Source organism: Poecilia formosa, unplaced genomic scaffold, assembly GCF_000485575.1.
Source record: "Poecilia formosa unplaced genomic scaffold, Poecilia_formosa-5.1.2 Scaffold1025, whole genome shotgun sequence".
In the NCBI taxonomy this organism is placed as follows: domain Eukaryota; kingdom Metazoa; phylum Chordata; class Actinopteri; order Cyprinodontiformes; family Poeciliidae; genus Poecilia; species Poecilia formosa.
Genome location: NW_006800964.1, coordinates 25,350 through 38,926, shown reverse-complemented (window position 1 = coordinate 38,926; position 13,577 = coordinate 25,350). Strand labels below are relative to the sequence as shown.

Here is a 13,577-nt window from a genome sequence, read left to right as displayed (position 1 = left end):
TCTTATTATCTCGTTAGCAGGTGAGTCACTAAAGCAAAGCGTAAAGTTGTCAGACAGGAAATGGACTCGGTGACGATCAGCCCTATAATTAACTAGTTATGTGGTTTGAATGTACATATTAAATGTCAGAATGCCGTTCTGCTCAGTCAGAAGCAGATCGGTTTGAAGAAGATTCTCAACGTTGAGGGCGAGAAAAAAAAAATAGGTAAAATAAAATAGACTAATAATTCAATAACTTCAATTTTTTGATTGGTCATTTAGAAACCTTATTTCTGAGACTTTTGTGGACCCAAATGCACAGCACTCTGTATTTACAGTTTTAGGTGTTGGGTTTCATAATCCTTCCCTTTAGGATGTGCAGGCCTGTTATTAATAAACAGATTTAAGCAATTAGACTGTTTTTCCCTATTCTTTGAGGTAAATCATTGCTTTTTGATGCTGCATATTATTTCTTTACATTTGTATAAATATGATTGCCAGAGTAAAATGCAAATGATGTGGCATAAAGTTTATCCAACCTGCGAAAATGCGCAACATCTTTTGGCAATAATAAACTTAAAAGACTCAAAAATGGCGGCCATCTTGGGAAAAAAAAAAACAAACAAATATAAGCTGAGGGGCGAGCATGGAAACTTTTATGCTTGTTTCCACATCTGGACGATTTTTACAGAAATATGCGCCACAATTTTCATAACTTCTTTGAACTGTCAACTGTATCAGTCATTTCTGCAGAAACGTCTGACTCATATCTGCTGGTAAGATGAGACTTCATGCCAAACACTCAAGTTAAAAGGTTTCCACCGGACATGCTGAGTTACAGATTTAAATTACCAGTCATAGAAATTCTGCTCTGTGAAACATTGATACTGTTTTTTACAAACTGGAAAGAGTCGTGAGGATCAGTGAACCTCCGGCTGTTCACTGATGCTGATGGGAAAACGTACAGATGGACGTTCACAGGATAGTTTGACCTACTTTAGCCAACATCTTCCACAAAGCAGCAGAAAATCAGAAAAAGAGTAATACTGATAACAATTAGAACAGCAGTGAGCTGATGGACAAAAATAAATGAAAACTGATTAAAACTTACAAAAATAACATCAGTTTACATGTTTTTTTTCGTGCAAACTAAAAGAAAATGATGCAAAGACTCAATGTCTGTGTGGTAATGTTCAGTTTGAGCTAATGTTAGCTTTAAATTATTGTATTTTTATCTACAGATAAAGAATGGCAGATCAACTCTGCACGTTCTCCCGGTTTTCCTCAAATGGACAAATAGAAACATTCTGTCCAGAATTAAAAACGTTTTCCTCTAAAAGCGTGTGAATGTGATGTTTGACCAAATGATCTAAAGAAACCGATTAAACACAGTTAATAACTTGCATCCCTTTGTTTCTGTGAATGTCACACGGTATTGTTGATGTATGCGTGTTTCCAGGGTTCTGTGGTTGTAACAAGATGCTTTCAGATTGTTATCAGGAAGCATCAGTGTCGTTTTTCCTGCGCCGCTCCCTTTGGTCCTGGGTGTGGACGGGACCGAGGATGGACATAAAAAGAGACGGAAACAAACCGAGGGACGGAGCAGAGACGACGGCAGACGGGTCAGAGGAGCCTCCGCCGTCATCATCCTTCCCCGCAGCTGAAGAGGGTGATTTAAATCTTTAAACGTCTTTTTTGTTATTATTTAAGGTTAGAAAAAGAGATTTTAGCCGATAAGAAGTGAAAACTGCTGAAAATCTGTTTGTTGTTTCCAGGAGGACGAGGAGCAGCAGAGGTTAGCTTCACACAGAAAAATAAATCATTTCATTTCCTCTGGAACAAAGAAGGTGACTTTTACCACATTTTATTACATTTAAAACATAAAACAATGAACAGCATGTTAATATTTACAACAAGCTGACAGTGGAGAGAAACTGCAATAAAAAGTTTTGATTAACTTGATTAGTTGCAATGAAAAACATTATTTTTTAAAACACTTCCACCTAAAGCTTTTTAATGTGTTTTTGTAACTATATAAAGTCGTCATTTTTTACAAACATAACACAATAACGGAGGCACTGGCTCATTTAAACGCTGCACTTCCTCATAAGTATCACTACATTTTAAAAAATCCAATTATTTTGCAGTGAAACAGGTAAATTAGCTTTGAGATTTTATTAATAACATTTAAAACAAGATGCTTTGACTTTTTCCCCATTAATATCAGGCTAAGCTGTTTGGTATTTCCAGCATCGCAAAGTTTGTTCAATCACTATCCAGGTGTGTCGCCATGGTAACTGCCGCATTTTGAACCAATCCTCTTTTTTTTTTGTAACTGAGGAAACATGTAAATAGATTTTAACAACTCAGTTATGTAAAGGTATTTGAAATGTAAAGAGTTAATGGTGGCATTAAAGGGGATTTAATGGAGTTTATTTAATTGTTCTGGGTTTAAAACAAAAGATTTATGTGTTGCACAGATCTGGCAAAAGAACAACATGAGCTGAAACATCTACATGGCATCTATAGACAGATCCATGATAAAACAACCAGATACTGATTTTTAAATTATTATTTTTTTAATTTCCCGAGGGTAAAGCAAAGCAACTGAACCTTCTTCTTCTAACTTTGTTTCTTTCAGCTCTGCCAGCTGTTTTCCACGATGCTCCGCCTCCTGCTTTACCTGTGTACCTTCATGGCACTGACAGGTAAATCAGTGTTTACACACTGAAATATTGCAGTTTACAAGTTCAGTGTGGAAAAATAACCATTAAAAACATTTAATCACAGGAAAATATTCAAACATTTTTGATTCCTAAAGTCAAGCAATTATTTAAAAAAGAAAAATATTTAGATTCATGTCAAATAAATTTTTATTAAATCATCCATACATACGGAAATAGAAAAAATTAGATGTACAGATGAGCTTCCATGAAGTAAACTTTAACTTTTCCGACTACCTGTGTGTCCGTGCCTGCAGGTGCTGCTGCAGCCGACCTCTGCACTGTGACCGGCCGCGCCGTCATCGACTTTCAAGGCCGATTCACTGCTGTGACGGATCGGTGCGTTTACTCCATGCTCTCTGATTCATCAACGGGCTTCGAAGTGTTTGCCACCTTCAGGGAGCGCCGTCGCAGAGACGTCAGCTTTTTGGACAGCGTCACCCTGAAGCTGCAGGATCCAGATGTTCAGTTTCACCTGCAGCACGGAGGGAGAGTCCAGGTGAGCCAATCAGAAGCCAGCTGTGTTTCCAGTACAGATGTCTGCAAAACGTCGCCAATATTTCGCTAATGTTTTGCCATTAGTTAAAGAATACAGTTAAAATCATGCGTGAATACATTTGTTCATGCATAAAACAATGATGTTCAGTCATAAAAATGATGTTCCTGTCACTTCCTGTCGTCTTCTTTGTGGTTTGCTCCAGTGGCAACATGCAGCTGTTGATCAGATGATGCAAAATAAACCAATTTCAATACGGCCAAAAAATCCCACCTCATCCTAGCACCAAAACTTTTATTTGAAATTGATGTTTCCATTAAGCAAAATGTCAAATTGCTCCATTACATGGTCAATGGAAACCCAGCTTGTGATTGATTTGTGATTGATTTATGATTGATTTATCGTTGATTTATGGTTGATTTATGTTTGATTTATGATTGATTTATGATTGATTTATCGTTGCCGCCAACGTTTCTGTTCTGACCCACAGATGAACGACACCCAGCTGAACCTCAGCAGCTCAGGACAGAAGCTTCACGGCGTTTGGATTTCCAAAGACTCAACCGGAGTCATGGCAAACTTTACGATCTCCAGTCACACAGTTTATTTGTTCTTTGACGGCTCCACAGCACAGATCCACACGGGAAGTAAGATTAGACTGAAAGGTCTTAAACTTCAGCAGCACAGAGCAAAACTTTCTGACCCACGTTCTGTCCTGAATGTTTTCAGCTCCAGTTTGGTCGTCTGTTGATGGTCTGTGTGTAAACAGCAGCAGTATCTCAGCCCAGAGGTTGGATCAGTACAGCTCCTCCAGGTTAGACGCTCAACAGACACTCACATGTCCAAATTCAGATATTTTGAGAATAATTTCTGAAATTTTCTAGAAAAAAACAAAGACATTTTTTTAGCTCCAAGAGTGGAAAATGTAAATATTGTACAAAGATTTCTGAAACCGTCCGTGTTTTGTTTTCGCACATTTTCAAAGTTTCAACCTCAAAAATGTTCATGTTTTTTTTTTCTAGTAAATTTCTGAAATTAATCTCAAGATTTCTGAGTATTTTGGTGGAAATTTGCCCTTTTTCCCCCCTATGAACAAAAGCCCTAATACAATGTCATAGAGGTAGTACTACTCTTACTTGAGTACATCTTATGGGTATTTATTCACCTCACTGCTCACGGACAAGTCAAAGAAAAACAAAATGTCTTCTAATCATGTGGTTTGTCTCCCCCTAGCTGTCAGATTCAGTACAACGACTCTCTTGACACTTCAGTCAACTGCAGCGCGATAAAGGACCAGTGAGTAGATTTAATCACACTAAAGGAAATATTTACTGTTTCTTTTATTAAAACAAACAGTAAACTGCACCTTTAAGATATCCATGTAGACAAAACATAAAAAGATTAAAATTTTATCCACTTTTAATACGGTTTAGTTTGAAAATATGAAAGTTAAGCATGCTGAAACACAACTGTTTGTTTTTCTCCCGTCTGATGAGAAGCTGCAACACCCTGAAGGAATCTCCCTTCTCCTCCTGTAACGGTGACGTCGACCCGACTCCCTACATCAACGCCTGCAGCGACACTCTGTGCAAATATCCCTCAGTGGACGGGCTGAGGTGTCACTTCCTGTGGGCCTACGCCAGAGCCTGCAGCCTGAACAGCAGAGCCTCAGTGGGAGACTGGCGGTCCGCTGCTGGCTGCTGTAAGAACTGATCCACTTCAGCTGAATCTTTACATGACTTCAATGTGTCTGTGCTGATTTTTCACCGTGTTTCTCTGCAGCCTCGGCTGAAGGTTTCTGTCAGGACAAAGTCTGCAGTGATCATGAGTTCTGTGGAGAGAAAATCAGTGGGGGAACCGGCTGCCTCTGCAGAGCCGCGTTTGCCTACGACTACAAACAGTCAAACACTCTGAGTAAGACAGACAGACGCCATTCACAACAAGAAAGAAGATAAAACTCATTTTCTTTTTGCTATTCAACTTTTAGGCGATCCAACTGTCTGCAGCCAGAACTCTGGTTCCATCACCCTGATTGGATGTCTGCTGGAGGAAAAAGGCGTCGACTTCTCTACGTTACACCTGAACGACCGGAGCTGCAGGGGCGTGATGGACGAGGAGAAGCACATGGTGACCTTCAGCTTCGACAGCAGCAGCACCTGCGGGACGGAGGTCACGGTGGGTTCATCACCCCAACTCCAGAAAAACACAACAAGTGTTTCTGGTCCAGTTTCTGGTGCAAATATCTTGGCATACTTGAATTAAGACGACTAACTTAACTTATCAGAAGCTTGTTTTTAGTAAATAATTCCTTAATATTGATGAAAAAGTTCTAGTTCCTCAGCCAGATTATTTCACTTATAACTTGGGAAGAATTTGTTAATTAATCTGCACTACAACTAGTACTTTTACAACAATATTAAGGAATTGTTGACTTAAAACAAGCTGAAAATGTATTTTTGTCCTATTTTATTTAAGTGTACCAAGATATTTGCATCAGAAAGTATTTGTTGAGGTTTTGTGTTTTTGCAGTGTACAGCATTCATAAGTTTCCACGTCACTGACCAACTTCATGACGATGAGCTTTTATTGTTGTACTTTCTGCTCTTACAGAATAATGGAAGCCAAATAACCTACAAGAACACCATCAAGTACCAGAACAGCTCTGACGTCATCAGTCGCCAGGACCAGTTCTACATCGACTTCTCCTGCCAGCACACTCAGCCCGAAACAAAGATTGTTGCCTTCAACATCAAGGACAGGTGTGTGCAGGCATTCAAGGCTCTGCAGCTCCAATGGGAAGCTTGTTGAGGCCTTGATTCCAAATATTACTGTAAAAATCTTCCAGGTTTTGATACAAACTGAAAGAAATTCCCTGTTAGCCACTTCAGTTTCGGGATCACGTCTGTTTCTCAAGATGGCCGCCGTTTGTGAGCCTTTTGAACCAAATGTTTCACCTGTTTTCATGACTTGGATGAGCTTTAGATCGTATCATGTGTTTTTGACTTTGGGGATCCTATTTATACAACTTTAAAGTAATAATATGTAGCAAAATCAGAAACTGAGGAGTTTGCTTTTTCCTGTCGTCAACTGGAAGGAGATGAGGATGTGAGATACAGACTGAGAAACTCTCAGTGGTTAGCATTAGCTTCCGCTAAGCTTTTTAATCTGTTAAGCAGTTAGGTGTTAGCTTCTGCTCCTTTTTTATATATTTAGTGGTTTAATGTTTGTTTCTGTTAATATTTGTTTCTGCTTAGTGGTTTTCAGTGTTAGCTTCTGCTAATTATTTGTATATTTATATATTTTGGCATTGCTAAGATTCTCATTTAGTAAATTTGTGCTTAGTGAACCTCATATTTTGGTTAGCTATGACCATCAATGGCAATAACTACTGCTGATTTTAGTGCAAACGACTATTTTCTGTTACAATCATGATGGCCATCTTTAAAAATAAAAATAATTATCAGTAAATATGATTTTTTTGCGGATCCAGTTATGTGTGATTAGACACCAAAGTATTTTTATCTGGGACAAATTTGGTGCGAAAGCTAAACTTTCTGTTAACCTCAGATTCTGCTGCCATATTACCTGCTGCGCTAACCGAGCTGCTGGTGTCTCTGTGTCCGAAGCTCTGTGGTCGTCATAGTGAAGTCTGGACAGTGGAACTACACCGTGGCCATGAAGGCCTACAGCGACGGCGGCCTCACACACGCTCTGGACTCAACGACCGGCGTGGTTCTCAACCAGAAGATCTGGGTGGAGCTGACAACCGCTGGACTGGACGCAGCCGTGATCGCCGTGGAAACGGATTCATGCTGGGCAACCAGTCGAGACTCTCCCAGCAGCCAGCCGAGATACGACCTGATCAAGAACGGGTGAGGCGCTTCTGTAAAGAGTTAATATTTCTAGCTACTTAAGCCATAAATCTGTTTTTGATAATCTTTCCTCTGGTTGCAGCTGTGCCGCCCCCGGCGACCAGACGGTGCAGGTGGAGGGAAACGGAGAAGGAACCTCCAACCGCTTCTCCTTCAACATGTTCCAGTTCACTGGGAGCTCTGGGGACATTTATCTGCACTGCAAGCTGCAGCTGTGCGTCAAACGGGGGAACAGCTGCGTCCCGGTACGCCTTCCTGAAATCAGCAGAAAACTGGAAACGTTTGGTGTTCTCACAACGATCTCTGGAGAGCTGAATAATTATTTAGATTTTTGTTGCTCTGGTCGCATTCTTAGAAGTTTTATAAAATAAATAATCCTCTCTGTCTTTGATAAAACCCCAGGACTGCAGCGGCGGCTCTAAGAGACGACGCCGATCCGCCGGGTATGGAGATCCGGCCGTCATCAGCCTGGCCTGGACTCAGTAGGTGATATTATATATTTCAACTTTTAACACTTTAATAATCATTAGTTTTGTATTGAAAAGTTAATGGTCAAATCTCTTTAAGAGAAAAGCTTCCTGCATGAAGTTAAATTAACTTTTAAAGATCCACCTAAAAGAAGGTTAGCGATAATTTGAAAGTTGACTTTGTCCAATTTTTAAAGTTTTTAAGTGAAACAATGATTTCAGTGAATTACAGCAGCCATACGCGTGGCTGGTTTGTTTAAATGGAAGAGAGAAATAGTTTAAATGAACTGCAGGGATAAGAGAAAATAATTTATTTATGTCTCTCCAGATGGTTTCCATAGCGACTCGGATGGATTACCGGCTGCAGATCATCTTAATCTGGATCCAGTCCTGGAAATGGAGGAGCTGAAATGTTTTGTCTTTGTTTCTTCACAGTTTGAAGGACAAACGTTTTAGTTACAGACGTGTAGGAGAACAAAACCAGGTTTAAACTGTGTTCAGCATGTTTTCACTTTATTGAGTTTGGGGGAAATTATGTGGGTTGCATCTACTTTAATAAAACCTATTCTATATCAGAAGGGCTATAATTTAATCAAATATCCTGAAGTTTATAATCTAAATGAAAAATTTCCAGGGGAAAATGTTAATTTGTGTGATTTGCAGCATGTAGAGTCTGAGAGTCGATACGTGGCGTGTTTAATTTTCTTAATTTGAGATTTCAGTGATGTTTTTCTTTCCCATAAAAGGGGAACTTAGTGATGACAGTCAACATTACGATAAGCTTTGTGTAAAAGAAGATGAAGAAAAAACTGGTAAAATTAGTTTTCTGGCCAATTTTCACTCTAAAGCTGAGAAATTCTTTTGATTGTTTCCATTTTTTCTTGTTTTGAGGAAAGTTTTGTTTCAGTTTTGGTAACAAGGTACTACTTCAAGCATATAAAAGACCAAAAACAGTGAATAAATGAAGTGGGTGTAAAGAGATGTGATTGTGAGTTATTTTTTGTTCTGGTGTTGCAAAAACTCAGCCTGTTACAGATAAAGATATTTAAGTTTCAGTGAAAAATATTTCTTGAATGTTTTATGAGAAAAAGATAACCACTGCTGCTTCATATTTGTTTCATATTCNTACAGATAAAGATATTTAAGTTTCAGTGAAAAATATTTCTTGAATGTTTTATGAGAAAAAGATAACCACTGCTGCTTCATATTTGTTTCATATTCTGACTAGAAAATGTTAAATTTTCTATATGAGCATCACTTTACTACTGCCCCTGAAGACAAAGTGGCCATGCAGTCAGATGAAAAATATAAAATGGTCAAAGATGGTCATTGTACAAGAATAAAGAAAACTCAAGCACCCTGTATTTATAAAAATAAGGCGATTTCAAATTTTATTTCAAATTCGTGTGATTCCATAATCGATCGCCAGAGGGCGCTAACGTTCAATATATTCTTTGTGTAAATCCGTGCAAGTTTAACTTAGATTTTTAGTTATTTTTTGACAACAAAAAGAAATCCGAAAAACAAATAACTTAAAGGTTGTGACGCTTTGATTATAATTTTGATAAATATTTGTAATTATTTATACATTAATACTCAGAACTCAGTCAGAGTATTAATGAATAATACTCTAATATTAATGCATAATAATCAAATAGTTTAATCAAACTATTAAAATGTCAAATTTTATTGCGCTGATGTTTGATTTTACCATCAAGTAAAATCAATCAGATTTCTGTGGGTTATTTTATTCACACTGATACTGATTATCATAAATGATGTGCAGCAGCACCCATATAAACCATGGTATTGCAGCAAATCTGGGGAATTTTTCTTCATTTTTAAAAGTCTGGCAGCATCGTGTTTGATTCACCACAAAAACTCCTGAAAGATTATTAGATTATTATTAATTAAATTATTAGAGCTGAAAACAGGGAAACATGTACAAATACACAGGATGTCATGAAATAACACATTAAAGTATAAAAATAAGACATTTCTAATCCACTGACTGAATGAACTGGATGGACAAGCTGTAAAAATCACTCAAGTAAAAAAGAAATCAACCAGTAATACTTCTTCAGATTTAATGGAAATTAAATAAAGACATTAATTTGCTCATAAACAAGACAAAATAATAAATTTCTTTAAGGGATGCCAGTTGGAAATTAAATATTTAAATCACAGAATTGATAGAAACATTGTCAATATTAAATACTCATAAATGATTGGCAGTCAGTCATAAAAAGAGGAAGCAGACAAACATCAACAGTTCAAGATGAAGATTTCTGCTGTCAAACTGCAGCAGAATTTCATCTTGATGGAAGAAATCAAATCAAATTTCTCCACTTGTAGATTCAGATGCTGGTGAGAAGAAAGGCGCTGATCTGGAGCACAACACCAGACTGAACGATTCACTGATTCAGTTCAGTTCCAGTTCAGTTCAGGTCCAAATACTCTGACATCACAGCAGGAAGTGGCCCAGAGAGGATGCGAACTCCAGCCGGTCGTCATCCTTCATCCAGCAGGTGGCAGTGTGGAGCCAAGAGAGGATAATACTAATCAAATGAAACTAAATGGAAATAAATGAAGAACAAAATGCAAGAATAAACTAAGAAACTAAAGTAAATACAGAGGAATAAACTGGTATAGCAAGACCTTTCGATCAATACTTAATACAGAGGAATGTATGGCAAGAATAAACAGACAAAATTTCCAGATAAAAGGTAAAATAATACTGTTGAAGTGCCATGGGTTTGTTGAGACCACATCTAATACTGAGAACACAATAAAAACACCAGGATAAAGTTTGTTTTGGTCTGTGGCCTGTAAAGATGACAACTAGTAACTGTGTGAGACGTAAACGTCCCACAACGTCTGACGCAGTGACGCTTGTTCCACAGCTCCGTTGGCCAATAGGAGAGGAGCTGGACGTAGAAGGCAGCTCTCGTCATTAACATAAGAGAGAGAGAGAAACATAACAGGAGAGAGGAGACAATGACAAAAGAACGAGGGCTTGTATAAGGAAAAGAAAACAAAATATTTACTTTTCTTGACAAAAACCCAGGTTCAGAGGAAATGAAAAAGAGAATATAAACATTTCTTGATGGAAACTCGTGTAAGGACAAGGAAAAACTAAATATATATATTTGTTTCTTAATAATGTCAGTCCTATATGAGAATTGTTTACATGAGAGTCGGATTTACCTTAAAATATGAGAACAATTGTCCTTAAACTCCCAGACAAACTCAGGGAAAAATGGAGAGTTACTGCTTATGAGCTGCAGGAGCAAAATGGCCACCGAGCATTGTTCACTGATCTGATTGCTTTTATAATAAAAGAAGTAAAAATATAATCAGATCCAGTGTTTGGCAACATCCAAGACCCACCAACTGGGAGCAACTCCAAAGTTTCAAGGTCTAGCAAGCAGTAATTGCATTTTTTAGATAAAGTAAAAATTTTATAAATACAGAAAAAAATTTTGAAAACAATTGTAGAAAAAAAAAATACTTGAAACAGTCATTGAGAAGAATTATATAATCTGCTGTCGGAAAATCTGTGCCTGACCAACACAGATTTACACAAAAATGTGTTAAAATATTTAACACAGTGTGTTATAATGTTATGTACATTTTAACACAAAATGTGCATTAAAGGTAATATATTTGTGTTATTTTTTAACGTATCTTTTTTAAGAGAGTTGGTCCTGCACCCTGCTGTCCATTATCCTCAAGAGCCGCTGACTCCAAAGTGCAGATTTCAGCCTTGGTGATATTTTACCAGCTGAACTGTCTGCAAAGGCCATCAGCTAAGCCGAGCTGCATTCAGCCGTAAAGTTTGTTTTTATTCAAACTTCAGCAGTTTTCTAGTTGTTCTGTTGAGGTAGTCATCAGTTTGTGACATCATGCAAATGATGTCACAAAGAGTGATGTATTGATGTCACAAAGCTGCAGTCTTGAATTCTACAGTCATTTCCATTGCAGACGTTGCAGAGAAAGCAGACGGATTGTCCCCAACAAACGATTGCGTGCAAAACCGATAACAGGAGAAAAACATTGAACAGTTTTTAAATTTCTGTGCAAAAAAAGAATAAAAAATGAGTCAGCAAAATAGCACATCTGAACAGGCACAGAAGTTGTTTGACATTTTGAAAAAGGTCCACATGTTGTCCATTAACGGTCAGACTGAAACTAAAGGAAGTCAGGAGCAAATTAATCAAAATAAGAACATAGAACTGCCTGCCCGTCAACAAGACAAGCTGCTTCAAGAGAAAGACAAGGAAATAAAAGAAATGTCAAACAAAATAAGAAATTTAATGGACAGTAATAGCACACTGATGAAGGAAAAGACCGCTCTGGAGGAGAAAAGCACGATCTTAGAACAGATAAACAATGTCCTGGAGCAGAAAAACACCACCTTGGAGCAGGAAAACATTGCCCTGGGGGAGAAAATCACCACCCTGGAACAGGACAACACTGCCCTAGAGAAGGAAAAGACCGCTCTGCAGCAGAAAAGCACCGTCTTGGAGGAGACCACCACCACACTGGAGAAGGAGAAGACCGCTCTGGAGAAGAAAAGGGCCACCTTGGAGGAGAAAAGCAACATCTTCGAGCAGATAATCAATGCCCTGGAACAGAAAAACGCTGGCCGGGAGCAGATAAACACCGGCCTGAAGGTACAAAACATCACTCTGGAGCAAAAAAGCAACGTCTTGAAGCAAATGAACACTTCCTTGGAGCAGGAAAACAACACCCTGGAGCAGAAAGGCGCTGTCTTGAAGCATTTCAACAACGCCCTGGGTCAGAAAAACACCAGCCTGGAGAAGGAAATAAATACTCTGAGGCAGGAAAACACCACCCTGAGGCAGAACAACAACACCTTAGAGAAAGAAAAGACCTCTCTGGAGCAGAAAAGCACCGTTTTGGAGCAGATAAACACTGCCCTGGAGCACGAAAACACCACCCTAGAGAAGGAAAAGACCGATCTGGAGCAGAAAATCAGCACCCTGAAGCAGGACAACACCGCCCTAGAGTCGGAAAACACCGCCTTGAAGCAGGGAAGAGCCACCTTGGAGGAGAAAACTACCATCTTGGAGCAGATAAACACGATCCTGGAGCAGGAAAACACTGCCCTGGAGCAGGAAAACACTGCCCTGAAGGAAAGAAGCATCACGTTGAAGAAGAAAAGAACTTACGTGGAGGAAATAAACAACACCTTGGAGCAGGAACAGATAATCTTAGAGAAGAAAGGTAGTATCTTTGAGCGTGTATACAAATACTGCAGCTTGAAGTGGACCAGTTGAAGAAAAGGCTGAGGGACACAGAGAAGCAGAAGAAATGGCAGCCAGTAGTAGTAAGTCTTGTCTAGCCATCATGAAGACAGGCAGTGGGTTTCAGACCAGACAGCCACAGAAGCAGCCACCTGTATTTAGACGTGTGGTCGGAGACTTCTCCATTACACTTTTAAAATGCAATATGCAATACTCTTCTCCAGGGCTTGGTAGCGAGTCCTGTCGGTCTCCTGCACAACCTCCAGGGCTTCATAGTAACTGCATGGAGTTTGCATGTTCTCCCCATGCATGCGTGGGTTCTCTCCGGGTACTCCGGCTTCCTCCCAAAGTCCAAAAGCATGACTGTTAGACACTTGACGATCCTACCCATCCTAACATGACTGTTAGGCACCCTGTCTGACTTCCAGGGCTTCATAGCGAGTCCTGTCGGTCTCCTGCCCGACTTCCAGGGCTTCATAGTAACTGCATGGAGTTTGCATGTTCTCCCCATGCATGCGTGGGTTCTCTCCGGGTACTCCGGCTTCCTCCCAAAGACCAAAAGCATGACTGTAGACACTTGACGATCCTACCCATCCTAACATGACTGTTAGGCACCCTGTCTGACTTCCAGGGCTTCATAGCGAGTCCTGTCGGTCTCCTGCCCGACCTCTGACGCTTCATAGCGAGTCCCGTTGGCCTACGGGCTAACTTCTAGAGCTTCATAGCGAGTCCTGTCGGTCTCCCGGCTGACCTCCAGGGCTTCATAGTAG

At 39.4% G+C, this 13,577-nt stretch overlaps 2 protein-coding genes across 2 annotated transcripts in view; both read left to right on the top strand.

Annotated features, from left to right (window-relative positions):
• Positions 1 to 1,465: 1,465 nt before the first annotated feature.
• LOC103132383 (alpha-tectorin-like) lies at positions 1,466 to 8,482 on the top strand. Its single transcript, XM_007544185.2, has 15 exons — positions 1,466 to 1,648; positions 1,755 to 1,826; positions 2,621 to 2,687; positions 2,960 to 3,201; positions 3,689 to 3,845; positions 3,928 to 4,012; positions 4,432 to 4,494; positions 4,698 to 4,900; positions 4,981 to 5,112; positions 5,186 to 5,373; positions 5,809 to 5,957; positions 6,825 to 7,070; positions 7,153 to 7,315; positions 7,473 to 7,552; positions 7,866 to 8,482. The coding sequence occupies exons 3-15, from the start codon at positions 2,642 to 2,644 to the stop codon at positions 7,876 to 7,878; spliced, it is 1,767 nt and encodes a 588-aa protein (XP_007544247.1). The 5' UTR covers positions 1,466 to 1,648; positions 1,755 to 1,826; positions 2,621 to 2,641; the 3' UTR covers positions 7,879 to 8,482.
• Positions 8,483 to 11,874: 3,392 nt separating this feature from the next.
• LOC107835110 (microtubule-associated protein 1A-like) overlaps positions 11,875 to 13,577 on the top strand; it is a 23,751-nt gene continuing 22,048 nt past the window's right edge. The window contains exons 1-2 of the mRNA XM_016667354.1: positions 11,875 to 11,970; positions 12,013 to 12,510. Coding sequence (XP_016522840.1) covers positions 11,875 to 11,970; positions 12,013 to 12,510 — 594 coding nt within the window. The remainder of the gene's footprint in view (positions 11,971 to 12,012; positions 12,511 to 13,577) is intronic.